At 59.4% G+C, this 24686-nt stretch overlaps 3 protein-coding genes and 1 pseudogene across 15 annotated transcripts; 1 reads left to right on the forward strand and 3 right to left on the reverse strand.

The window, feature by feature from the left end:
- The first annotated feature begins 210 nt into the window (after nt 1-210).
- B4GALNT1 (beta-1,4-N-acetyl-galactosaminyltransferase 1) lies at nt 211-8025 on the forward strand. 6 transcript variants are annotated; one of them, XM_043888871.1, is made up of 12 exons: nt 211-1109; nt 1330-1424; nt 2024-2242; nt 2744-2908; nt 3034-3140; nt 3600-3640; nt 3788-3968; nt 4952-5059; nt 5181-5371; nt 5998-6138; nt 6376-6616; nt 7240-8025. In XM_043888871.1, the coding sequence occupies exons 3-12, from the start codon at nt 2025-2027 to the stop codon at nt 7455-7457; spliced, it is 1611 nt and encodes a 536-aa protein (XP_043744806.1). In that variant the 5' UTR covers nt 211-1109; nt 1330-1424; nt 2024; the 3' UTR covers nt 7458-8025. The 6 variants fall into 6 exon arrangements, with proteins under 6 accessions (XP_043744806.1, XP_043744814.1, XP_043744797.1 ...); XM_043888879.1 differs by having other exon boundaries at nt 211-891; XM_043888862.1 differs by having other exon boundaries at nt 211-1424.
- Nucleotides 8007-16647, reverse strand: LOC122684630 (solute carrier family 26 member 10-like). Of its 6 annotated transcripts, none has more exons than XM_043888761.1 (19): nt 16126-16647; nt 14992-15542; nt 14418-14528; nt 13687-13844; nt 13337-13501; nt 12932-13084; nt 12037-12119; nt 11743-11890; nt 11513-11626; nt 10272-10349; nt 10087-10182; nt 9568-9674; nt 9387-9456; nt 9198-9314; nt 9026-9059; nt 8865-8947; nt 8706-8760; nt 8487-8589; nt 8007-8171 (listed from the first exon to the last, which is right to left on the reverse strand). In XM_043888761.1, exons 2-19 carry the CDS (start codon nt 15323-15325, stop codon nt 8051-8053), a joined length of 2130 nt encoding a protein of 709 aa, XP_043744696.1. In that variant the 5' UTR covers nt 15326-15542; nt 16126-16647; the 3' UTR covers nt 8007-8050. The 6 variants fall into 6 exon arrangements, with proteins under 6 accessions (XP_043744696.1, XP_043744689.1, XP_043744704.1 ...); XM_043888754.1 differs by having other exon boundaries at nt 15800-16647; XM_043888769.1 differs by having other exon boundaries at nt 13732-13844; nt 14992-16647.
- On the reverse strand, nt 10361-11498 carry LOC122684686 (annotated as a pseudogene).
- A 508-nt stretch (nt 16648-17155) lies between the features above and the next one.
- Nucleotides 17156-24628, reverse strand: ARHGEF25 (Rho guanine nucleotide exchange factor 25). 3 transcript variants are annotated; one of them, XM_043888820.1, is made up of 17 exons: nt 24493-24628; nt 23798-23912; nt 22485-23642; nt 21346-21560; nt 21120-21215; nt 20732-20808; nt 20492-20558; nt 20208-20311; nt 19951-20020; nt 19771-19860; nt 19581-19673; nt 19343-19393; nt 19100-19177; nt 18723-18923; nt 18411-18591; nt 17917-18128; nt 17156-17620 (listed from the first exon to the last, which is right to left on the reverse strand). In XM_043888820.1, the coding sequence occupies exons 3-17, from the start codon at nt 22579-22581 to the stop codon at nt 17510-17512; spliced, it is 1743 nt and encodes a 580-aa protein (XP_043744755.1). In that variant the 5' UTR covers nt 22582-23642; nt 23798-23912; nt 24493-24628; the 3' UTR covers nt 17156-17509. The 3 variants fall into 3 exon arrangements, with proteins under 3 accessions (XP_043744755.1, XP_043744761.1, XP_043744744.1); XM_043888826.1 differs by lacking the exon at nt 22485-23642 and having other exon boundaries at nt 24493-24625; XM_043888809.1 differs by lacking the exons at nt 22485-23642; nt 24493-24628 and adding an exon at nt 24193-24393.
- Between the last annotated feature and the right edge of the window lie 58 nt (nt 24629-24686).

The following is a 24686-nucleotide window of genomic DNA, read 5'->3' on the forward strand; positions in this document are numbered from 1 at the left end:
TCTTACATGTTGCACATATTTTTTCACAGTTTGCCATTTCTCAAGTTTGCTTATAGAAATTTCTTCACTCAAGCTTAATATTTCCTTTTATATCTTACTTAGAGATCTCTTCCCCACTCCAAGATTATAAAAAAAAAAAAAAAACTCCATGAATTATTTTACTACTGTTTGTGGTTACATTTTTAATAATAAAATATTAGATACATCTGGAATTTATTTTGGTGTAGAGGGTGAGAATCTCACTTTCCCTCCAGCTGATTAGTCATTTCTTTGTACACAGTTCATCCAATAACCCATCCTTCCCTCCCCCTGCCCCCACATTTTCATTATGTTTTACATTTCTTATTATATATTTTTTCCCTATTAAATTGTGACTTCTTTTATTGGAATCATGGAACCACAGGAACCATGGAACCACTTAGGGCAGCATCAAGAATCCAGCCACAGCTAAGGGAGTGCAGGTCTGCGGCCTGCGCGCGTCAGTCCCACCAATCCAGGCACGGTTCGGGGTTTCTTCTCTTCTGCAAGTCTGCAACAAGGAGCAGTCAGAAGCAGCAGGCCCTTGAATTACCGAGTGTTTGTTACATCATTGAGTATCGTTAGATAACTGGGGTATGCGGGGGCTGGAGGGCGGGGGAGGCGAGGCTGGGAGGCAGGCTGTCAACTTCTCTTTGTTAGCTAGGCAGTCTTTATTTTCCAGTCTCGTCTGGGTTCCTTTATCTCACCCGAAGTATCCACATCTTCCTTGAAATGGGGTTACAGGGCGTCCCCACCCCATCGCTTCCCAAAGCCCTTGTCGCCTGTCCTGGCCTACAGTCTCGATGGAAAGACGGCTCCGAACGAATAGGAATAGAGTGACTAGGATCGCGGCGGGGCGGGGGAGATGCCAGGGTTGGGAGGCAAAGGGCTGGCTGGGAGGGAGGGGGCGTGGAGAGAAGGACCTTGGTGCGTCGCTGGCTTCGCGCCCCCGCAGTGTCCTCCGCGCCCACCAGAAGGCGCCCCGGCGCTCTCATTCTCGGCGTGTAGCCCAACTCTCCGCCGCAACCAGCATCCGAGCCGAGCCGCCGCGATCTGAAAAGCCGGGCGGCGGCCCGGGCTCTCCCGGCCCGGCAAGTGGGACAGGGTCCCAGGGAACCCCGGATTTGTTTCTGGGATTGGGGTGCGGCGGTTTCTCGACTCCGACCCCCCAACCCCGCAGGAAACGCCCAGAACCACCCCAGCGCGGCGGTTTACAAAGCCCGGAGAGTCCAAAGGCGGGAGGGGTCGTGCGCGCTCGGGAGGCAGGAGGATCCCCCTCACTCTCAGACTCACGCCCGGCTTCCCCATCAGGCCGCCTCCAGCCCCATGAGGACCCTCAGGCCGGGGCCGAGAGCCTGGCACAGCCCTGACCGAAATCTTGCGGCGGCCCTAGAGCGTTAAGACAGGTCAGTGCTGGGGCGGGACGCGGGACTGAGCCGGCGGCGGGAGGAGGCGCGCGCTCCGGTCCACCTTGTCGCCCCGCGCGGCTTCGCCAGGCCACTCACGGGGTCACCTCCGCCGGGGCCACCCAGCAGCGCGGGCGTGATTCTGCATTTTTCATGACAGGCAAGGTGTGGCGCTGCCCTCTGCAGCCCACCCGGGCCAGGTGATGCTGGGACTGAGGGGGTGGGGGGTGCGTGGGCCAAGGGAGGCGGCGGGCTCCGGAACATCGGCTATTCTAATAAAACGGTGCTTTTTCTACTTACGAGCCGCCGCGTCGAAACCGCTACCTCCAAAGGTCTCTTGCTTCATCGAGACCTCAGGCCTCGGGCGTGAAAGGAAAGCGAGATGTGGGAGGGCGAGAAGAAAGGAGGCCCGGAGACCCGAGGCCCGGGGAGTGAGGGGAGGGGCAGGAGGGTGCCGATTCGCTCTACAGATCCTGGCGCGCGAGATGCGGGAAGCCCCAGCCGGGCCGGCTGGAGTCTGCGGAACCGCGGGGGCCCAGAGTCTCAAGCCACGCTTTCGCTGACCACCTGCTCACCCTCCCACCCCTTCGCCCACCCAGGATGCGGCTGGGCCGCCGGGCCCTCTGCGCGGCCGTCCTGCTGCTCGCCTGCGCCTCGCTGGGGCTCCTGTACGCGAGCACCCGGGTCGCGCCGGGCCTCCGGGTACCTCTTGTGCTGTGGACGCCCCTACAGGGCAACCCCAGGCCAGAGCTGCTAGGTCTCGCCCCTGAGCCCAGATACGCACACATCCCGGTCAGGATCAAGGAGCAAGTGGTGGGGTGAGTGTGAGGAGTCGGGGCGACAGCAGGCACTCGCTGGGGGGTAGTCTGGGAAGCTTCTGTTTCCTCTGCTCTGATGCCTGGGTTCCCCGGACTGGTGGTGTGTGCGGGGGGAGGGGGGTGAAGTGGGAGGTGGAGGGGGCTGCTGAGTCTTGTGCTTCGGGGGTGGGGAAGCGAGGGTTGCAATCGGGGGAGGGCCCTGCTTTCTGAGTCCTGGTCATTCCGTGTGAAAGGAGTCCAGCTGGGGTCCTGATGGTGTGGAGGCAACTCTGAAACCTTAGCATTTGGTCTGCTCTACATCTCTGTAAAATCCAGGTGTAGAGGACGGGTCACCCCATGGGTGGTCCCTCCTCCAGGGGACCATTTGAGGAGCAGTGATTAAGGGGACAGATTTTGGATGAGCAGGGTGGAACGGCCAAGGTGCGGGTGCCGGGTCAACCTTCCGGAGGATGAGTGAGCTGTGTGGCTGGGCTCTGAGGACCCTTCCTCCCGGCTCCACAGGCTGCTGACTGCCAACAATTGCAGCTGTGAGTCCAGTGAGGGGAGCCTTCACCTCCCCTTCCAGCGGCAGGTCCAAGCCTTTGACTTCACCAAGGCCTTTGACCCTGAGGAGCTGAGCAGTGTGTCTGCCTTGAGGGAGCAGGAGTTCCAGGCCTTCCTTTCAAGGTACCCAGCGGAAAGGAGGGTGTGACTCTGCCTGTGGGGAGCTGTGGGGGGCTGGAGGGAGGGGGTGGTGGGGGGAGGAGGCTCCCCTTGACTGCCCCTCTGCCCTCCCCCTCCTCCACTGCCAGGAGCCAGTCTGCGGCAGACCAGCTGCTCATAGCCCCTGCCAACTCCCCGCTACAGTACCCCCTGCAGGGTGTGGAGGTCCAGCCCCTCAGGAGCATCTTGGTGCCAGGTGGGGAGGAGGGTCCAAGGGGAGGAGCTAACCCACTGTGGGGGTGGCAGAGCCCAGGCTGGGAGAGGAAGAAGGAGGGGAGATGCCAGGTGGGGGGTTCTAAGGAAGGGAAACTGGAGGTCAGGGAGGGCTCATGAGGTGGGAGATGGAGGTGGGGACAGAAGGGACTCTAGGATTGTGGGGAACTGCCGAAGACAGCTGGAGAGGTTTGGGGAGAAGGGTGTGTCTTGCTGACTGGCTGAAGTGAGATGGACAGTCAGGGCAGGCCACACAAGACCTACTGCTTTGATAGGAAGGAGTGAGAAATCCTTACCCTGGGCTATGCCCTGCAATGGGCCCTGCTGTGGCCTCAACAGGAGGGCTGGGCGAAAAGTCCTGCCCTGTGTGAGGGGAAAGAGGCAGGAGAAAGGGAGGACTCCCAGGCTGTCTGTGACTCTGGTTCCCTCCCCTTGCTTCCAGGACTGGGCCTGCAGGCCACTTCTGGTCAGGAGGTATACCAGGTGAGAAGGAACAGGACGGTGGGGAGGCCAGGTGGGCATTCATCACGCAGGGAGGGCAACGAGGCTGCCGAAGGAGGGATGGAAGAAGCAGGGAGGCAAGAGGTGGGTCAGGGGCATCACCCTGCACTCGCCAATCCCCTCTCCCAGGTGAACCTGACTGCCTCCTTGGGCACCTGGGACGTGGCAGGGGAAGTAACCGGAGTGACTCTCACCGGAGAAGGGCAGCCAGATCTCAGCCTCGCCAGCCCAGGGCTGGACCAACTCAATCGGCAGCTGCAACTGGTCACTTACAGCAGCCGAAGCTACCAGGCAAACACAGCAGACACAGGTGCGAGGCCTGGGTGGACATAGTAACAAGCTGGGCGGACACAGGAAGCCAGAACGGCAGGAGTGAGCAAATGGCAGAGGGTGTGGGAGACACTCGGGCAATGGCCAGAGCTGCCCAGACACACAATGGACATTTCAGCTGGGCCAGCAGGGCCAAGGAGGGAGAGAAGGGGCCTTTGTTCAACTGGGGCTGGAACAGGCCAGAGGGAAACCCGAGCCTTGGGTGTGTCCCCCCTTCAGGCCAACCATGGGGGCCCCAGGAAGTGACCTGACCCAGGAACTAGAAGATTCAAGCTCTATTCCCAGCCCACCACTTACTAGAGGGCAAAGAGCTTTCTCTCCCAGAGCCCCTTTCTCCTCTGGCAAAAGGGGTATAACAGCCCTCCTGCTTCTCTCCAAGGCTTCTATATCAATCCTACTCCCACTGGAGGGCCTTTGCACTTACTGTTCCCTCTGCCTAGAATACTCTTCCCCTAGATTTTTGCAAGGCCGGCGCCTTATCCTTTGGATCTCAGCTCAGACGGCTCCTCTTCACTCTCACAATACTTGTCTTATTTTCTATTCAATACTTATCTGTATCTGAATTTTCTTATTTACTTAACCTGGAACCAGACGGACTAGGTTCCTACCCCAGCTTTCTTGCCTAAGAGTTGGGTAATTATGGACAAGTTAATTCCTCTGTGCCTTCTTTTTCTGTAGTAGGAATCTACTTAATAGGGCTATTGTGAGGATTAAATGAGTTCATATAGTTAAGGTAATTTTAAAAGTGCTTGGCACATAGTAAATGCTCAATAAAGGCTAACTTTTAATGAAAACTTTTATCATCTTTCTCCCACCCATTAAAATGTAAGTTCCAGGGGGATAAGAACCTTACATTCTTATCTAACAGGGCCTAGAAAAGTGTAACACAGGGCAGGCACCTGAACACTGACTTACTGAAAAGAGAATGTTATTCAAGCCACATCTCATGTCTTTTCTTCCCAGTCCGGTTCTCCACCGAGGGACACGAAGCTGCCTTCACCATCCGCATAAGACACCCACCCAACCCTCGGCTGTACCCACCTGGGTCTCAACCCCAGGGAGGTGAGACTGGTATGCTCAGGGGCATAGACCCAGCATGACAGGAAGAAAGTTGGGAGCGGGTGGCCCTGGGAGGTGTCCTTCTCCTCACTCGCCACTCTGCTCGGCACCTCCCTCTGCGCCTCACTCCTAGCCCAGTACAACATCAGCGCCCTGGTCACCGTCGCCACCAAGACCTTCCTTCGTTACAATCGGTTACGGGCACTCATCGCCAGCATCCGCCGCTTCTACCCAACGGTCACAGTGGTGATCGCCGACGACAGCGACAAGCCAGAGAGCATCAGAGGTCCCCACATCGAGCACTATCTCATGCCTTTTGGCAAGGTGCAGAGCCACAGGGCACCGGGAGGGGGCATGCCCTCAGTCCGCAGTCTCCAGGGTAGTGAATCCAGCAGAGGATTTCTGAGATGTAAGCTCCACGGGAGCAGGAATCCTGCTGTCTTATTTGAGCTGCCTTCTTAGAATGTGCTTAGCACCTAGTGGGGGCTCAATAAATAGCTGATGAATGAATGAATGAACGCATGAATCAAATGCATTCCAAGACTCTCCCCTAGAAGACCCACTCAGAGCCTCTGGCAGTGGGAAACTGCATTTTTTTAAACGTAGCTCCCGGCCATTCCTAAGCATTTCCAAGGTTTGGAGAGGGGCACAGGCTGTTGAGGGCCTTCCCAGGGGGCTCACTGGTAAAGAATCCGCGCGCAGGAGATGCAGGTTGGATCCTTGGGTAGGGAAGATCCCCTGGAGGAGGAAATGACAACCCACTCTAGTGTTCTTGCCTGGGAAATCTCATGGACAGAAGAGCCTGGCGAGCTACAGTCCACGGGGTCGCAGAGTCGGTCGCAGCACACACGCACAGAGGCTGTTGAGAGGGGTCAGGAGTGAGGAGGAGAGGTGGCAGAGGGCTGCGTCCTCTCTCGACAGCATCGCCAACCGTACTTACACTTCCCCAGGGCTGGTTCGCAGGCCGGAACCTGGCCATATCCCAAGTAACCACCAAGTACGTGCTGTGGGTGGACGATGACTTCGTCTTCACGGCGCGGACGCGACTCGAGAGGCTTGTGGATGTGTTGGAGCGGACGCCGCTGGACCTGGTAGCGGAGGGGCCGCGGGATGGAGGGTGGGAGGAGGGCTTCCGGCAGGCTCAGGCCGAGGCCAGAGACCGCGAGCAGCCAGCCCTGGGACGGAAGCCGGGCCTGGGCCACCGTCTGGGCCCGGCGGGGGTGGGGCGGGAAGGACCCAGCAGGGAAGCCCCCTGGAGTGGAGAGGGGGCCCAGACCTAACCCCTCCCAGTGCGCGGCCGGCCTGCAGTCACCCTCCCGCCCCGGCAGGTTGGGGGCGCGGTGCGCGAAATCTCCGGCTTCGCCACCACCTACCGGCAGCTGCTGAGCGTGGAGCCCGGCGCGCCAGGCCGCGGGAACTGCCTCCGGCAGAAGCGCGGCTTCCACCACGAGCTCGTCGGCTTCCCGGGGTGCGTGGTCACCGACGGCGTGGTCAACTTCTTCCTGGCGCGCACTGACAAGGTGCGCGAGGTCGGCTTTGACCCGCGCCTCAGCCGCGTGGCGCACCTGGGTGAGTGGCGCCCCCTCCCGGCCGGGCAGGGACGCTTCGGGGCTCGGGCCCAGGGACCGCGGGATGGTGGGGCAGCAAGGTGCCTGGGGCCCTGGGTGCTACTGCCCGACCACCCCGCGGAGGCCACAGCTGCCACGGGGGTCCCTGGAGCAGTTATACGAAGATTTACCAAGACCTGTGCCCCGGCCACAGAGACAGCTCCAAACATCTCAGCCCCAAACATCATTTAAACCTCAGCGGCCAGTACAGCCACTGGGTCTGCCTTGAGCTTCCCCAACACTGGCACCTTGGCCTCTATCCTGCTCCCAACCGAATCTCCTGGTTCAGGCCACCCCGGAGCAGCCAAGTCGGCATTTATTGAATTTTGGCCGGGGAGCGGGGGAGGGGGGGGTGTTGCGGGAGGGAGGAAGGGAGGGAATCAATTTTCAAGGCACAAGGTAAGGATATCGACTCCCATTTTATACAAGACTCAAAAGGGTTGATTTACATGCCCAAGGTCCTTAGAGATGGAGTCTTTGCATATGCACCCACCATATCCCAAATCTCAGTTCTCCTTCAGGGGCAGCGGTGCCTCTGTATCCTCAAGACCCTTCACTGTGTACTCCCCTTCCCTCTGCCCCCAGAATTCTTCCTGGATGGACTTGGTTCTCTTCAAGTGGGCTCCTGCTCAGACGTCGTTGTGGACCATGCATCCAAGTTGAAGTTGCCTTGGACCTCAAGGGATGCGAAGGCAGAGACTTACGCTCGCTACCGTTACCCGGGGTCGCTGGACGAGAGTCAGGTGGCCAAACATCGCCTGCTGTTCTTCAAACACCGGCTCCAGTGCATGACCTCAGAGTGATGGCCACTTGGGGCCTTTCGGCTGTCAGACTGGCCTGCCTCCTTGTCCCTGCCAGGAATTCCTAGCAAACCCCACCGGCCAGTGACCACTCCGCTGACTGTCCCTGTCTCCTTCAGAACTTGATCCCAAACAGGGGCTTGTCCTGGTGTCACTCCTTTCTGCAAGTGCCCAGGGGCATGATGGAGCCATAACTTGTCCCACAGCCAGTGCCAAGTCCTGCCCCCCACCCCTTCCCCTAGGGCAGGAAGTGGGGGGTTGCTTTTCAAGTGCCAAAGAGCCCAAAGGGGGACTCTGAAAACCTAAAGCAGAAATATCCTTCATCTCCTTGGTACTAAGGGGTTGGGGAAGCCCCCCATATATAGTCCCAGGGCTGTGCCCCTCTCTCTGGATCCAGGACTCTGTTCAGTGGCCGCAGCCTCACCCCCATGGAGAGAATGGAGTTGGAATGGGGGCTGGTGAACATACAGGGGAAAGCCATTTTTAGTTGTGTCTTTGCAATGCTTTGGGAGTGGAGGAAGGGGCACCAAGGGTCCATGTGCAGACACCCAGACTCATTTCATGAACCCCAGGGGCTCTCAGCTTCATTTTATTAGTTACATGACGTCAGGGGACTCAGGGGCCGTGGCCCGCCTCACACATGTCTCGCTGGGGCCCTCCACACACCAGATGACCGGGTCAGACCCACACTGTGCAAGTCTTTGGACCACTGAGCTCCTGGAACAGGGAAGGGACAAGTCAGAAGTAGAATCGGTGCTCCCCTCCCTCACCCACGATTTGGCAGTCCTCTCAGGGCCACACTGCCTGCCTTGGAACTTTAGTTCCTCAGTCCTTCGCCCACAGCTGGGCCCAGTCTCCCCAGCTTAGTCTTACACTGACTGATCATTTCACCCCCATCCCTTTCCTTCATCTTCCTCCTGAGCCCCCTTCGAACATCCCTCTGCCAGGGTCTTAGTCACTGACTCACACGCCCCCTCCCATAGGCCAGCCCCTCCCAGCTTCCCCTCCCGCTGCTGCTGCGGCCTCACCAGCCTCTCCAGGGCGTGCGCAGCTGCATCCTGGACACTCACGAACAGCTGCTCTGGGGTCACTCTGTCCAGGAGTCCTGCCTGGGTCAGCGTCCCCCGCACTGAGGCTGTGTGGAGAGGGGGTCAGGCCTCCGGTACCGCGTCCACACCGTGTCCTCTTCCCTCCCCGCCAAGTGCCCGGTCACTCCCCTGTCTCCAGACCCCTCCAGCCTGCACGTCTCACCATTACACTGAGCCAGGAGGAGGTGGATCCCAGCGTCTCGGCATCGACTGGCCAGCTGCGGGGGTGGGGGTGCGGGCGGGGGAGGGACTTAAGTCCTACATCAGAGGGTGTTCATGAAACCACAAGGGGGCCGCCTCCTGAGCCTACCCTCTCGCTCACCTGAACCACCTCTCTGGCCCCTGCAGCGTCTGCAAAGGTGACACCACTGCAGTCTAGGACCGCCACCCTGACAGGCTCGGCAGCTAGGATGGGAGATGGCGGGAGCACTCAGATGCCTCTGTGGGTGGCACCAAATCTCCCTCCTTACCCTCCCACCTCACCTGCACCAGGTGGGCCGTCTGTCTTTGGAGCCCCCTGCGAGTAGAGAAGGGGAGTCACCACCTCTGAGCCACGAGCACAGACGGGCACCCAGTGACCCCAAGGATCCCCCGGAACACCCCCCTGCCTCCCAGCCCCAAAGAAGCCACACTTCCCTTTGACCAGGCCCCTCACCTTGCCTCCTTCTCCAAGCCCCAGATGCCAGTCCAGAATGCGGCGAAACTGCCCCCGGGTCCCAAAGTAGAGTGGTGCTGGATAGCTCAGGATGCAGAGCCCCGGAACCTGGAGGAGCTAAGAGGTCAGCGGGTCAGTGAGACATCCAAGTCTAATCTTCCCCTCCTTCTTTGGCTGTAGCCCACCCACCTTGTGGCTCTCTCTGAGTGGCCTGTAGAGCTCTGTCCCCTCAGCCAGTCCAAGTGCCAGGCACTGTACCCTGGGCAGGAAGCGGGGGTCAGACTCCCAGCCTGATCTGGCTGGAGAGTCAGCCCAAGCACTCTCTTCTCTCCCCTCCTCTCATCTTGACTCCCCTGATCTCTGCTCCCACCTCTGGGTGCGGCAGACCACAGTCATCATGGAGAAGACCACGCCTACAGCCAGGCCCAGGTCCACGCTCAGGGTCACGACAGCCACCCACGTGACCGTCCACACAGCCTGCAGGACACGGGTGGGAGTGAAATGCCCAGAAGGAATGCCCGGCCCTCACTGCTAGGGAAGGAGGGCCCAGGGGAAGTGACTGCCAGGGCAAATGATGGGGAGGGAGGGCCGGGGAGAAAGAAAGAATGACAGGAGGAAGGGGTGAGGTTGGCCTAATAGGGGATACACAGCAAGTGTAAGGACCTCACGCCTGGAACCACCTGGGGGGTTACAAATACTCAGGTCTGAAGAAGTTCCGGCTTTACCCTTCACCTTGTCTCTGAGTAAAGGCATTAGGAGGTATATAGAAGTCGAAGGTGGGTAGGCCGCAGAACTCAGGACTGGGACAGTGAACTCTGATCAAGGGCAGAGGCCGGGGACGCTAGGAAGGTGGGAGGGGGCATCTGAGAGCCAGGCTGCCATTTCTCACAAAGTCCACGCGGCTGGTGCGCCACAGCTGAGGGAGTTCTCGCATCTGGAAGAACATCTGGCGCATGCTGGAGATGTTGATGCAGGCCAAGACAGCCTTGGGGCAGAGGAGGCAGGCTGACCACCCCCATGTGTGGGGAGGGGGCCGCCCCTCCCAGCCATCCCTCTGCCTGCTCTGCTGCTTACCTTGGGCAGGTAGTAGAAGAGGGGCCCCAGCCACAGCAGCACGGACAGCACGACCAGGCAGGAGAAGAGGCCCGCCAGCTGGAGGGAGCGGGACAGGAGCAAAGGCGGGAGGGAACCTCATCCACTGCGCGTGAGACGGCCTCCTGTCTCTGTGTCAGCCTTCTTGAAAGTCTCCCTCCTCCCCAAACCCCCTTCCACGCTGCTGTTCCTCTCTCCTTAACCCCTGCTTTTTCCCCTTGCCCAATTAAACACCTGTCATTAGTTGGTTTCCCCCAAGATATAGTTCAACATCCCTATTTTTGTAGCCTACCTCCATTTTATTATTATTTTTTCTAGTCCTCTGAGGCATTTTATTTGTATGTATTACATCCCTAGAAAAAGAATCTGTGGATTTTCCCTCCCGTATGTTTTTGTCTTGCTTCTTCATGGTCCCTGATGCCAGCTGAGGTTGTCAGTACAATGAAACCAAACTGACGGGACGGGAGCAGGTTATTCTGCCATTTTTCTAGATCTTTGAGTTGTACATCAAATCTGGGGCTGATCACTCCACACTTAGCCTGCCTGTGAGGTTCACAACAATTTTCCCAGCCCTGTGATCATCAATGATTTCAAATTCGCCAGGGTAACCATGCTTCATCATCACTGTTCGGAACCTGATGATGACTTTGGAGCACGGCCCAATAAGGACCTGGCGTTTGCCTCTCTTTTCGGCGTTGTTGATGCTCTTGAGAACACCTGCCAGGACATTCACGCGCACCATTCTGGCGGCACGGAAAGATGGTGGAAAGAGCCCTACCTCCATTTTAAAAGCCCACTGTTGGATGACCCTAAAAAGCAGGCTAACCACATCCTTAGGACACCAACAAATACAGGAAACCAAAAATATTAGGGAGAGACTTTAGTATGTGACAATTCTTTGAAGAAGAATATGTCCTCACAAGGAAAGAGTCCAGAATTTTGTTTCTTAAATTTATTTTCCAGATTAGTATTGTCTTTATCTTGAACTACATATAAGACACCATGCCCTTTCTCAGTGCTTAGAATCTACAGAGGTCTTAACGAACCTTTCTTCTCTAGGTTCTTCCCAGATGATCCCATCTCCGCACTCACCTTCCCTCACAGATTCCCATCGTCCTCTACAGGACTGCCACCCGGGTATCTCCCAACCTTCCACCTGTCCCACCGCCACCCAACACGGAAGTCCCTCCCTGCTTCTCCTCACCCAAGAACATGGCTCTTACCTGTGTGTTCCCGCCAGCATCCACTAGGAGGCTGGTCGTAGCCAACGTGGCGGAGTTGGGAAAGCAAGAGAAGAGGGAGGACACGAGGTTGGAGACACCATGCGCCAGGAGCTCCTAACAGGATGCAGTGAGATGAAGAGGAGAGATAGGAAGGCATGGCCAGGAGGGGGAAATCACGTTCGGGGGCTGTCTGTCTCCTGAACGAGGCTGGGGTCCTCACTCAGTCACACCTGGTTGGAGTCAATGGTGTAGTTGTACTTGTCGGCATAGATGGAGGCCAGGGAGGCAGACACGGCAAAGGTGACCAGCGCCATGGGCAACGAGTCGGCCAGAATCCTGGGCAGCTCAGCCAGGCTGGGGAGGAGAGGTTGGGGAAATCTGGAGAAAGAGAGGAATCTGTGGTGAGGCTGGGAATAATAAGGACATGAGGAAGAGAGAGAGAATAGTGCAGGACGGAGCAGGAGGGGGCGCTGAGTGGGAGAGTTGTGAGAAAAGAAAACAAGCGCTTTTTCCCTCTCTCTTACCCTCTGGGCAGCAACCCAACTATCTGGACGTTGTATCTTGTGTCCAGGGAAGAGGTGAAGCAGAGCACAGAGGCCAGAAGCACCTGGAAAAGAGCAAATTGGAGCGTGGCTGGAGATGGCCCCCAGCAGAGGCTAGAAGGGACTCAACGTGAGAGGCCTGTAACTCAGGATTCGGGGTTGCAGGAGCCCAGCAGCGGAGGGAGCTCGGGTGTGTTAGGGATGGGTGCCTGACAACTGATTTAGAGTGGAGAGGGAATTCCCTGGTCCTCCAATGGTTAGGACTCTGTTCTCTAAGGAGTCGGTTCAGTCCCTGGTGTCAGGGAACTAAGATCCTGCAAGCCATGCAGCAGTTTAAAAAAAAAAAGAATGAAGGAAAGAGAAATGATGTGTGCCTGGAACTGTGGAGAGAGATGGGCCGGAGGAAGTGAGAGGGGACTGCTATGAGAGATGGTGGGTATCGAGAGGTACAACCGAGCCATTCTAAGCAGGGAAGCTGGGTTACATCTAGGGGTGTATGGGGTATCTGTGCGGTATGTGTGGAATGCTGTTTAACTGAGGAGAGAGAGAAATGTAGGGGGACGCCGGAAGAGAGGGAGGTGAGCCTTGAGTTACAAAGGCCGGGTGAGAGGAGAGAAGACGGGAGTGGAGGTGCTGGGGCCAGCGACACCGCAAGGGGGCGCTGTAAGGAGAAAGAAGGCTTCCTTAGAGGCTCTGCGAAAGGCGAACCCGTGGTGGGGGATTCCCGAGGGTCACAGCGGTCTTCAGACGCCTGGCAAAGCCCACGTCTGAGCAGGACCGCTCTCCGCGCTCCGCGAGGGGGCGGCCGCGGCCACTTCCTACAGGGCAAGCGGGGTCTGCGCGGTGCGCGGGGCTGGCGCCCGGGAGCCGTCCTCACCATGGCGATTTCCCCCGGGATGGGGGTGGGGAGCCTGTCTCTGAATCTCACGTTCAGTTCCTTGACCGGCACGAGCAGCGCCAGGCTGAGCGCCGAGATGGTCAGTTCGGCGGGACTGCTCCGGGGCAGCGCCGTCATCACGGCGGCCAATGTCTGTGGGCAGGGCAGTGAGCAGAGGGGCCTGGGGCCGGGGTCGACTGCCGGCAGTCCTGATCCCCAGACTGAGACCCGGCCTTCTCTCCTGGCTCCCAGTAGAGCTCCGACCTCCTCGGCGACCCTCACTGCCGTTCCCCCCCGCCCCAGCACCACCACACACTGGCCCTCCACTGGCCCTCCTTCCTTCCTTGGCGGGTTTCCCTCTTCCCGGGACCACTGGAAGCATCCTCGCTGTTCTCCCACCCCCACCTTGAAAAGAGCGAAGCAGCCAATCTGCCGTGGGAGGGGCACCCCCAAAAGACTAGGCAGCTGGGACACCAGCACGTGCAGGGCGGCCCCGCTGGTCAGCGCTTTGACGACAGGCTCCGACAAGAAGGTGGCCAGGACGCCCAGCTGCAGGGCGAACATCCCCAGCTGCAGAGAAGATGCCCGGATCACCACGGGAGAAGAGCAGACCAGTCCCGGCATAGGGCCACCGGCTTCTCCGCGCACCTCTTCTGCCTAGACCGCCGCTGGACACTTGTCCCTCCCTCTCCCCTGGCCCCCAGCGTGGACTCCCCCCAGTCCTTCCCCCCCACCCCACCCCGGTCCTCCCTCACCATCAGGGCCCCGCTCCCGAAGGCCACTGCCGCAGCCGCACCAACCCGCTGAGCATCCAACTGTTCCCTCTCAATTCCGCTCAGGTTCCCCGAGAGGGGTTCGGGCACCAGCCGCTCCACGGCCGAGCCCGTCATGAGGCTGAGGACAGCGAAAGTTCCTAGGGTCAGGGGAGAAATGCACAGACCACTAGATGTGCTGGCCTGGGGTGAGGTGAGTGCCCAGGCTCTGGGCATTCTGCCAAAAGGCTGCTGTCAGACCACCTCTCCTAGAAGGCTGGCTGCTCAGGTGAAGACTGCGGGGCCAAGAGCTGGGGCAGCAGCCGGATCCAGCGGGGAGCTAGGAAACCAGGGAGCACCCGACCGCGAGAAATTGCCCCCCAACTGCATCCCTGCCCCTCCTGCGGATGCTCTGAGGATGCTCCGCGGACTACGCCCTCCTCTGGGTGACAGTGCATCTCTTTTCCCCTTTTTCAAGTCGTAGAGATGTTCTTTTAAACCAGATTTCAAGGAGAGGAAAAGTCAGAGTAAACTCCTGCCCCTTTGCACCCCCCCCAAACCCCCAACAGGCACTGCCTAGGTCAGAGGCTCAGGGCAGTCCAGCAGGGGATGGGGGAAAGGAAGGTGAGGGGCTGAAGAGGGGAGTAAGAGCAAGGGAGCTTCTAAGAAGGGAAGCCTCAACCCCCTGTCCATTTCACCCTACAGAGAGGAAAAGGAATGCGTGGGTCACTCACCAGTAGACAGGTGTCTCCCAGTACCCAACAAGGTGTAGATGAGGACGGGAAAGAAAGAAGTGTAGAGTCCGAACACTGGGGGCACAGAGGTCAGGAGGGCGAACGCCATGCCTGGGGGCGTGGTGGAAGGAAAGGTCTTTGGTGTGTGGGTGAGGGGCTGGGGGCCCACCCTCCAGGACTGCTCTTCCCCTCCCACACTCTTGGAGGCTGGCGCAGGCAGCTACATCACACCACAGGAGGGAACTCAGGGGTTAACAGGCCTCGGTGGGTGGGAGGTCGTGGGGCGGTCAAGGTCAGAGATCCGTGTCTGCGGCATCCTGGGGGGGCAGGCGTTCAAGCTGAGAGGTCTCTCCAGTTCCCGGAGCCGGACCGTGGCCAAGGCTTCGCGCAGGATTGCACAGATGAGGGGAGCTGGGGGTGGGGATCTGATGGCGCTCCACCGGCCTTACCCAGAACTCGGCCTCGGGTCCCTGTCGCCGAGCCCACCCGCTTCGCTCCCGGTTGCCAGGCCCTGTGCCCACCCGAAGCCCCCTAGAGCTTGGACCCCTGCCAGGCTGGTGTTGGGGCCGCTCACCCTGGGGCACGTGCACGATGCCCACGGTTAGTCCGGCCACCGTGTCCCCGAGCAGCCAGGCCCGCCAGCGGTAGTGGGGCAGCCAGCGGAGCGGGGGCAGCCGCGCCATCAGCAGGCGCCACGCCCCCGGGCCGGAGCAGGCGCGGGCCCGCCGCCGCCACAGCCGGGACCAGCGCGGCTCCGCGAGCAGCTCGGGCTCCTGCTCTGCGTCTCCGAAGAGCTGCTGGAACCGGCTCTCGGTGAGAGGTTCCCTGAACTTGGCGCCCAGGGGGGACTTAAGGTCGGAGGCTTCTCCCGGACCTGGGCAGGTCCTGGCGCCCCGTAGCCCACTCATTTCGCCCTTGGCCACCTCCAACTCCGCCCAGCCTTAAATACCCCTCGCCCGCCGGCCCCGTGGCCCGCCTCCTTGGAGCAGAGTCCAATCCCGTCCCGGCGGGAGCCCTCTCTTGGGGACCTTCTACAGCCAGGAGACAGCTGCGCCTTGGGGAGGGGGCGTCTCTGTGTTAGGCGTTTCCCTCAGACATCCTTGGCCCGATCGCTGGCTCTGGAGCCTGCAGTGGAGGAACCAGAGAGATAGGCCAGAAAACAAATGCACCCAACACCCACTGCCGCGCCTAGGTCTTTGGACTCCTGCCTCTCACTCCGGTGGTTTCTTTCCGCATTAGCACCTGGGGCACAGACAAATGCTGACTCCTCTGGGGTTGCTGGTCATCCTCAGGGCTGCGAAATGGCCCACAAGAAAGTTCAGCGGTGTTCCAACCTCCCTTTCTCCCCCCAGACCCTAATTCTCACAGGCAGAGCTTCTCACCAGAAAGTGTAAGGGGCTCCATTGGCCTCAGCTGTCTCACAGACCACCTAGATGGGAAGCAGCTACAAGCATTGGATAGGGACCTCCCTATCCAATCCCTCCCTAGAGGGACCTCCCACCCCACATCTCTGCTGGAAGTGGCTGGGCCCAAATTCCCAATTCAGGGCCTCAGGGGGGAATACTGAACAGATAGCAAGCTTTGATGCTATGGTTCAGAAAGGCAAAAACACTGAAGCGCTATTTACTGCATTCCAGTGCTATTCACAAAGTAGGCAGTCAACAATACGTATGTGGTTAAATTAAGTACAAAAGGGTCACCCACTCACGTCATGTACCCCTGAGGTCCCTGAAGAGATACAAAGCTTCTGAGCTCCAGAATCCTGCTAGTTGCCCCATCCCCTCCTCCATTCACAAGAATTCTTAGCACCCCTCCCCATCACCCTCTGGTCCCTAGTCCCTGACCCCAAAGCCCTGGGTGTGGGGTACAGTGAGGGTGGGTCTCCCCTCTTCAATTCCTCCTATTGTTCCCCAGAAGTCTTATCTGGGCTGTACGTCCTGTCCCCCCCTTAGAGGTCCCTCCCCCCATTGTGGCCAGAGAGACCTCAGGCCCACAGGGAGGCTCCAGCTCCTCCTCAGCCTCCCACCCCAGCAGTCTATTGTCTGCTGAGGAAGCTGAAGTACGCGTGACTGGGCCCAGGGGACAAACGGACACAGTGGACACACCGATGCCCAAGGACCCAGGCAGGACAGGGCACCTGGACGCGAGTCTCTGCACGTTCGGGTCTCGGTCCCGGGGGCTGTCCCTGAAATTGGGAGGGGTGAAGACCTCCACTCTTAGGTCTATGGCTTGAAGAAGAATCCCTTCCTGCTCAATATGGATATGCTTTGCGACCTCCCAGACAGCAAAAATAAGGGGACCCAGAGCCAGAAGGGGCCAGAGCCCCCCAGCATCCTCTCCACCTCCCCATGTTCCCTCAGCTGAACATGGTGGCCTCAGAAAGGTACCGTGGGCATTCAGTGCTTTGGCATCTGGGTGTTGGGGGAACGGTGGGAAGTCAGCCCACAGCGGGCTTTCCCAGTGGCGTCTAGAACAGAGACCAGACAGGAGGGAAAGGGGCTGGGTAAAAGGGAGGATGCAAGCTTCTAGGGTTTTCCTGTAGCCCCAAGACCCGGACTGAGAGATGCTGCAGCTGCAAGTGAGGGACAGAGATAACTACATTTTTCTATCTTACATCCTGCACCCTTCTCCTTTCACCAGACCCTGCCTCCAGTGACTGATTTGAGGGGGCCATCTGATCGCTTCCACACTCCTTTACCCCAACTTCAGCTTCCCCTTCCCTCTGCTGAGACAGCAGCTTTAGTGATATAACAAAACCTTTATTCTCAGAAAACAGAAAAATCAAAAACAAAACCAGTCATTTCTATCTGGCCCTTGCCCCAGCCCTCCCACCCACCCACCCACATATCCTCCTTTTGGGGGGACCTGTGATGCATGCATAGGGGTGGGAGCTGAAGGAACCTGTGTTCCTTGGGCAGAAAGAAGTCTTTTTGAATCTAGGTGCCCTCCTCCAAGTTGACACCACTCCCAGCCTTGCCCACCCTCCAGACACACCAAGAGGGAGGAATTCTGGAGCGGTGCCGAAGGATTGCCCTGAAGTTCCTGGGGGAACAGAGTGGCTGAGTCAGCACCAGCCCCGTGGCCTTCACCAGTTACAGCTCATCTTCATCCAGCTTGGCGAGTCTGGCTCGGCAGGGAGGGGTGTCCGGAACTGGTGGAACTGGAGGAGGGTCATGAGGAGCCTGGGGGGCGGCACTGGGGGCCTGAAAAGAGACTCAAGTCGGAGAATCAAAGAAGTTCAGGCATCCACCCTCACTCCTGTCTTGTCAGTGTAAGCCCCGAGTCACGCCCTCTTGCCAGACATCTTAGATCATCTGAGACCATCAGCGTCTCCCAGGGTTAAACTGGAGTGGGGGAGGGCAAGAGCTGGGAAGTAGGAAGGGGCAGACAAAAGGAAGGTGGTGGAAGAAAAGGATGATATGGGGGTTTGGGGACCCGGAACCGAGAGGGAGGCCCCCCGCATTCTGCCCTTACACCCAGGGAGCTTCATTCCTCATACCTGCGTGTCTGGGCGCAGGGGGGCTCTGGCCACCTCCCCTTGGGGCGACAGCAGCAGGGACGGGAGAGAGCCATTGATGGGTGTGTGTGTGCGGAGCTGGGCCCGGTCTCCAGGCCGAATTCTCCCGGGGCTCCCCACCCCAGGCCCTCCTGGCCGCCCCAGGCTGTTGGTCTGACTCTCCCGTCTCTGGTACTCAATGGGCGACTGCAGCGCTGGGGCAAAGAGGGGCACAGAAGGAGGGTTACAGCAGAGACACACCCTCTCTAGGGGCTCTGCTCAGGCCATGCTCTCCCACTCTGCCCTCCCCGCCCAAGGACTGTCAGCCAATGTAAGCTGCTTGAGGCTTTAGGGGGATTCTGAGTTACTCAATCTTGAGTGAGTAGTGGAAAAGTGGAGATGAGGGGAGAGGGCAGGGATCAGAGACTGGGCAGGGAGGGATTCGGGAGATCAAAGGGGTGAGAGAGGATGGGAAGGAGTGAGGGGCTGGGCTTCACCATTGAGAAAGTCCCGCTGGCTTTCCAGGATCTGAGCCACTTGCTTGATCCAGGCCTGACTGACCGCAGGGTCCGCAGCCTGCAGGACGTAGCGCTGGATCCCACCCTCTGGCCCTCTGGAGGTCAGTGCAAACCGGCAAGGGTCACCTTGGAGGTTCGCCTCCAGTCCCAGGCAGCTCACCTGGATTGGCAAAGAGGAGGCAGCCCCCAAATTCTTCAGCCCCTACTCTGGATCCTGCCCCCTCCAACAAATATCCCAGAGCCAGATGTCCTCTCAGAGGCCTCCCTGACCCCAGGCAGACCCCTCCCCACCTTGATGCTGCTCTTGTACACATAACCAGGCTGCGATCCACCTCGTACTCCCCCTCCCAGGGCCTCGCTGAAGATGATGATCTGCTCGAAGAGAAAGACACGCCTCTCTCGGCCCCGGGAAGAGAGCAGCCCCCCAGCCTCCGGCTCCGTGACCCAGAATGTGTCCTGGCCCAAGAGCTTCCCCTGAGCAGTCAGTTTGCCCTGAAACCAAAGGAGAGCGGCCTTTGGGAGAAACCAGAAGAGAAGAGGGGACAACTCTCTGCTCCTCCCTCCTCCCCCTGACACTGACCAGCCAGCTCCTGTCAGCCCCAGGAGAGGCAGACAACTCCCTGCAGGAACTCAGCCTGGGGCACAAGAACTCTGCTCCATCCCCGTACCTCAAACCCCCGAAGTCTCCCCAGGGTCATCATGTCATTGCAGCGCTTGGGGACGAAGCACATGACCTCCACCGCTTGCTGGGACGCAGGTAAAGAGAGGAGCGTTGTCAACGTTGGGAAAGAGGCCTCTTCAGACCTCTTCAACCAGCCTCCCCCTATAAACCAGATAGCGCTATAAAGGAACCCAGGAGACTAAGAAGATAGGTGTGACTGGTGTGTCCTATGAGACATGGGAGCCCTCACCTCCAGCTCTTCAGTATCCATCCCAGCTCTCCTATAATACTTGAGAAAATCCTAAAACACAGAAAAGAAATTCTCAGGGAGGTCACGAGGACATCCGCAAGACCCCTCACACCCTGCCCTGAGGACACAGGTGAGGGCCCCCAGGAAGTTGAGGGGGAGCCTTAGGAACCCTGGGGAGATGAATGAAGAAAAGGTTGTCCCAACCTGCTGTGCCCCCCAGGAAACAGGTGGCCCTGACCTTGAGCAGCAGCTGGTATTTCATGATCCTCTGCACTGGTTTGATGAGGAGGTCGTTGAGCTGCAGGCGGTGCCCCAGCTGCTGCCGGAGCTCCTGGGGACAGGGACAGACGGGGTGGTTTTGCAGCCTGGAAAGCCGGCTCGTACTGACGATTCTGTCCCCCTTTCCCCAAAGTATCTCAGCCACTGACCTCAAAATAGCTGTCCCCAAATTCTGATACCACATGCTCTGATTTGGGCTTATTCTGACAGTACACCACGTACATATGCAGCCGGCGCTCCTAGCGGGTAAATTTTTTAGAGTCAAGGCAGTGAGGCCTGATCCACTCCCAAGCCCCTCCCCTTCTGGACGCCACGCCCTCCAGCCTCACGTGTTTGATAAATAGCTGAGCCAGCCAATCAGGATCCTTCAAACAGCGCTGCAACTCCCGCAGGAAATAGCTGGACGGGTAGCCAGGGACACGCAGGTCAAACACCCCATCCCAGGCGAGTCAGAGCTGTCTGCCCCGTGGTGTTCCCCAGGAAGTCTCTCCAAACATTCCTCAGGCCACGGTGGGCCCATGGCGAGGACACAGAGGCCGCCAGACGTGTGCCCCTCCCCCTTGCTCTCAGGGGATCCATCACTTACTCTCGATGCCACTCATAAATCTGCTGGATGTTCCCAAACACAATCCTGTCACGACCGCGAAGATTCTCGGGTACCCCCTGAGCAGCCATGGTGGCCATGTAGCCCTGTGGGAAGGTGGGAAGGGAGCAGGAGTGTGTGGGGCCCATCCCAGTGGGAACCTCAACAAGTCCAGGAAGTCTGGGAGACTGGGGAGGTGGGACAGAGGAGCAAGGAAGCATCTCCTAACATAGCCCTGGGAAGAGGGGAAGGGCTGGGCCAGAGCTGGGAAGGGAAAAGGGAACTACCTCCACAATCTGCCCCAAGTCGTCCACGTACATTTTCTCTGTCTCTACCAGTTCACTGAGGACATACCTGGGGAGAGAACAGGTTTAACCACTTCCTCTCTCCTGGACTAGGAGCCCCTTCATTACCACGGCCAACCTCGGAGGAAATCCCAAGTCTCAAATCTAAAATGTGAGAGATAGTCCTCCGCAAGTTGTGTGATTGGAGGGGGGAGGTCAGGGAGAGAGAGTGTAGACACTTACATACTCCTTTCCAGAGCCTTCTTCTTCTGCTCCTCTTCACTCTCAGGGGCTTGGGACAAAGTCTCCTCTTCAGGGGGCTGGAAGGAGGAACATCTCAGAGTAAGCAAATGGATGGCCCTTGGGTGAGGGAAGCCACCCCAGACTTATTTCTTCATGTACGCTTAGTCTCTGAGTCATGTCCAACTCTTTGCAACCCCATGGACCATAGCCCCGTAGGCTCCTCTGTCCATGGGATTTTCCAGGCAAGAATACTGGAATGGGTTGCCATTTTCTTCTCCAGGAGATCCTCCCGACCCAGGGATCCAGCCCATAACTCCTCTGTGTCTCCTGCATTGACAGGCAGATTCTTTATCACTGAGCTATCTGGGAAGCCCTTATTTCTTCATACCTGTGTCTTATCCCCGGGGCCCCCCAACAATGTGGTCAGCAGGTTCAGTTCTGGCAGCTCCTCTCCTGCGGCGAGGGCTGGTTCCAGCATCCAGTTCTAGGGGCCAAAGGTCAAGTCTCAAAGGTCAGGGACAGTAGCTGTGTCTCCCCGTGACCAGTAGCACCCAACCGCCCTCTCCCGGTGTTCTTCATGGATGTCTTACATGCCTCTGTGGTGCCCTGCTCACCTCATATGGTCCAGCCCGGCCACTGTCTGCCTCAGTCTCCACACTGAGACAGTGTTTGGAATGATCCAACCATCTTCTCAGGCCACTGGCTGGCCGTGGGGGGCCCGGAGAACAGGGGCCAGAGCTGAGACCAGAGCTGGGGCCAGAGGGGGCCGCCAGACCCGAGGCAGCCGAAGCCGAGATACTCCCCTCACTGCCAGCAATAGAGTAGGACTCTGATGGGGTGGGGTGGGGGTGGAGAAAGGGAATGACATGTTGCTTCAGCTCCAGATTCGGGGTCCCCAGGGAGCTCCCAGAAGCTCCATTCTGTGATGCTCGGCCCCTCTCCCCCAGGGCTCACTCTCTCGCCATCCTCACTTGATTTGGCCAGGAAGAAAATTTCACCAGGGCACCCTTGGGGGGAAGGACAGTAAACGCCTGGCTCCCTATGCCCGGCACCCCCAGTTACACGTGGGGGCTCCTTCATATCTGAGCATGGCAGTGGGGGCAGCCATCTGGGCACACTAGAGGCTGGGGGTGGCCATCTGCTCTCCTGTAACCCTCCCCCTTGCAATGGGTACAGACCATTCTCTGAGAAGGGGGGACAAAAAGAGCTAAGAGCCCATCTGCCACCCCCAGACCCCTCCTCCACCAGCTGCTGTAACCACTATAAAAAGGAAAGACTTCTGCAGCCCACCTCCCCAACACGAGCAAAAACCCAACAGAGGGGGCAAGTGAGGAGAGCTCATCAGTTATCCTTGGCCTGGCTCAGGGACAGAGGAGCTGAGATTTGTCAAAGAGCCCCTGGTAGCCCCCTCATCCCTCATTCCTACCCCCTACCCCGTCCCTCTACAGATCTGAAGTAGATTTTCAGCAAAAGGATTTGAGGGTAGATGTGGTTCTAGGCCTAAGGGGATTATGAATGGGTTCTTCTCCTACCTAGTTGAGAGAAGTCCCTTGCCCCTTCCCCAATTTCCTTAACTTGAACTGATAGAAATGAAGGCAGAGAAGAATCTTTGAGATCAGCTATTAAGTCACTCTCCTGGAAAAGACAGGCATCGTCTCCAGCCTCTAAATCCCTAGGGCCGGGACGAAGGCAAGTCCTGAACCCCTCAGCCCGCCCCCGACTCAACACTGAGCCCTGGCGACCTTACACTCACCACGTCCCCCCCGAGCGAAGCAGCAGCCGCATTTTGCCAGCACTTTTCGGATCACATGGGGACAGGCACAGCGACCCTCCTTCTGCCCCCCCCGCATGGCGCCCGGGCCCCCCCGCACCTCCCACCCGGGTCGGCCATGCAGGGGGAATCACGGGGGGCGGGGACGGCGCAGGGTGCACACCCCCCCTCCCTCCTACCCCGCTCCAGGCTGGGGGAGGGGGGGAGGGAGGGAACAGAGAGCGGGGGTCCAGGGGTAGGCGGAAGTCTGGTCTGGAAGAGGGCTGGGGGCTCTGCAGAGAGGGCGGCGCGGGGCCCAGCCGCCGAACTGGGCGGGGAGGGTTTCCGGAGCCGGTGCGGGGCCCAGGGTGGTCCAGATGTCCAGCGGGGAGGGGAGGGATGGTGGAGGAAGCTGGGCCGGGATGCTGCAGCCGCTCCCGCTCCGTCTCCGGCCTCTCGGATTGGGGGTGGTTCTAGGCCCGGGCAGAGGAGGAGGCGGGGGCCGACTCCCCGAGTCACTGGCGCGGCGCGGGTCCCGGCGGAGCGGCGAGCGGAATAACAGGCCCCGCCGCCGGGCCGCCGCGGGGAGGGGCCTCCGCGGCCCAGCTCCGCCCTCTCCCTCCGGTTCCCCCTTCAGCCGAACCCCTCCTCCCCCAGGCACCACCACGTTCCCACTCCACGTCCCCAGCGCCTCCGCCCCTCCCCTCTAGCCGGGGCTCCCCAGCCCCCGGGTTCCCCCTCCCTCCCGCATCTCCGGCTCCGGCTGCGGAGCACTGGGGTGGGGCTTGAGCCCTGCGGCGGGGTCTGCCAGGATCGCCCCTCGGCCTCTGCAGCGGAGAAGGGCGCGGCGGATGGGGCCTTGGCCTGCACGAAGATGTCCCGGGGTTGGGACTGTCCCAAGCCTTGCGGGAGGAGGGCGGGCGGGGGACAAGGTCCCCCAGTGGAGGGTGCGTGAATGGGGAGCTCTTTGTGGGGAACACAGCCCAGGTGCCGCCCTCTCGCCGGACCCTTCTTTCCTCCAGGCCCCGGTACTCCAGCTGAGGCTAATCACCAATTAAGGCGAAGTCCTGGAGACTGGGCTGGCGAGGGGCCAGGGGTGGGGCGCGGGGACACTCCGCCAGCGGGGCTCGGGACCCGCTGAGGTGGAGGACTCACAGCCGACTAGAGGGCGAGAAGAAGCGTGGAGGTCTCAACGTTTCTAAGAGTCTCATGCAAATTAGATGCGAACCTTTATGCTAATACGAGCAGCATATTTTTTAATTCGCCACTTTGCGCAGGATGGCAAACTGGGCGCCACCCCACCCCCAGCTTCTTACCGAGCAGCGGAACCCAGGCGGGGACCTCACGATCGCTCTCCCCTCTCTGATCCCCCTCCGTCCAGTTAGATTCTGGCTCGGTACCCCCCGGCCCTAGGGGGCTTCTCTTCGAGGGCTGCGGGTACAGAGCAGTCGTAAGGAACCCGCCCTCCACGCCCAGCCTCCACCTCCCGCTTCCCCTTCTGTCAAAACCCACTCTTTACAAAAGGGTCGCCGAGGCTACGGTGGAGAGAGCAGTTAGTTCACCCGAAAACGTGCCTACGCTCCTCTTAATGGAACTCTGAATTCCTGCGACGACTACGCAGAATTCTTGTCTGCGGGTATACTGAGTTGCGGGGTGCAGCCGTCCTGGAGCCCGCTAAAGACCCCGACCCCACCTTGGTCCCCCTTCTTACCCCCTCCTGCCCGGGTAGGGCGCATGCGCGCAGCATGCCCCCCATGACCCCCAGTATCCGGTCAGTGCGGCCAGGGCCAGGGCGATCCGGGGGCTTCATGCTGGACCCCTACCCTCCTCCAAGTTTCAGAGCCGAGGGGGCACGGAAGCTGGGGGGCTCTGAGGCCTGCGTGCGTCCGGGGAGTTGCCGCCGCCGAATCCGCCCCCCTTCCCGGCTCCGCCCCCACTCCCACCCCAGCCAAACTTTTCTGAAGGGGTAGGGTTGTCTCTCTCTACAACCGGCGTTCGACAACAAACAAACCTCTCTTAATCCCAAGTCCTCCGTCGAAGCACGATCCAGGGGTTCGCTGTGTTGTCCTGGAGCCCACTGACTGCGTGCCGCAGTCCCAGGCCCTCCGGAGGCAGGCAGCCTGGCGAGGCTCCCCGGGAGCGCCCCATCACCGCCCCCGCCCCTTCTCGGCGGGCCCAGCCCCCCCACCCCACGCCTACCCCGGC

The sequence above is a fragment of the Cervus elaphus genome, chromosome 3 (genome assembly GCF_910594005.1).
Source record: "Cervus elaphus chromosome 3, mCerEla1.1, whole genome shotgun sequence".
Lineage (NCBI taxonomy): Eukaryota > Metazoa > Chordata > Mammalia > Artiodactyla > Cervidae > Cervus > Cervus elaphus.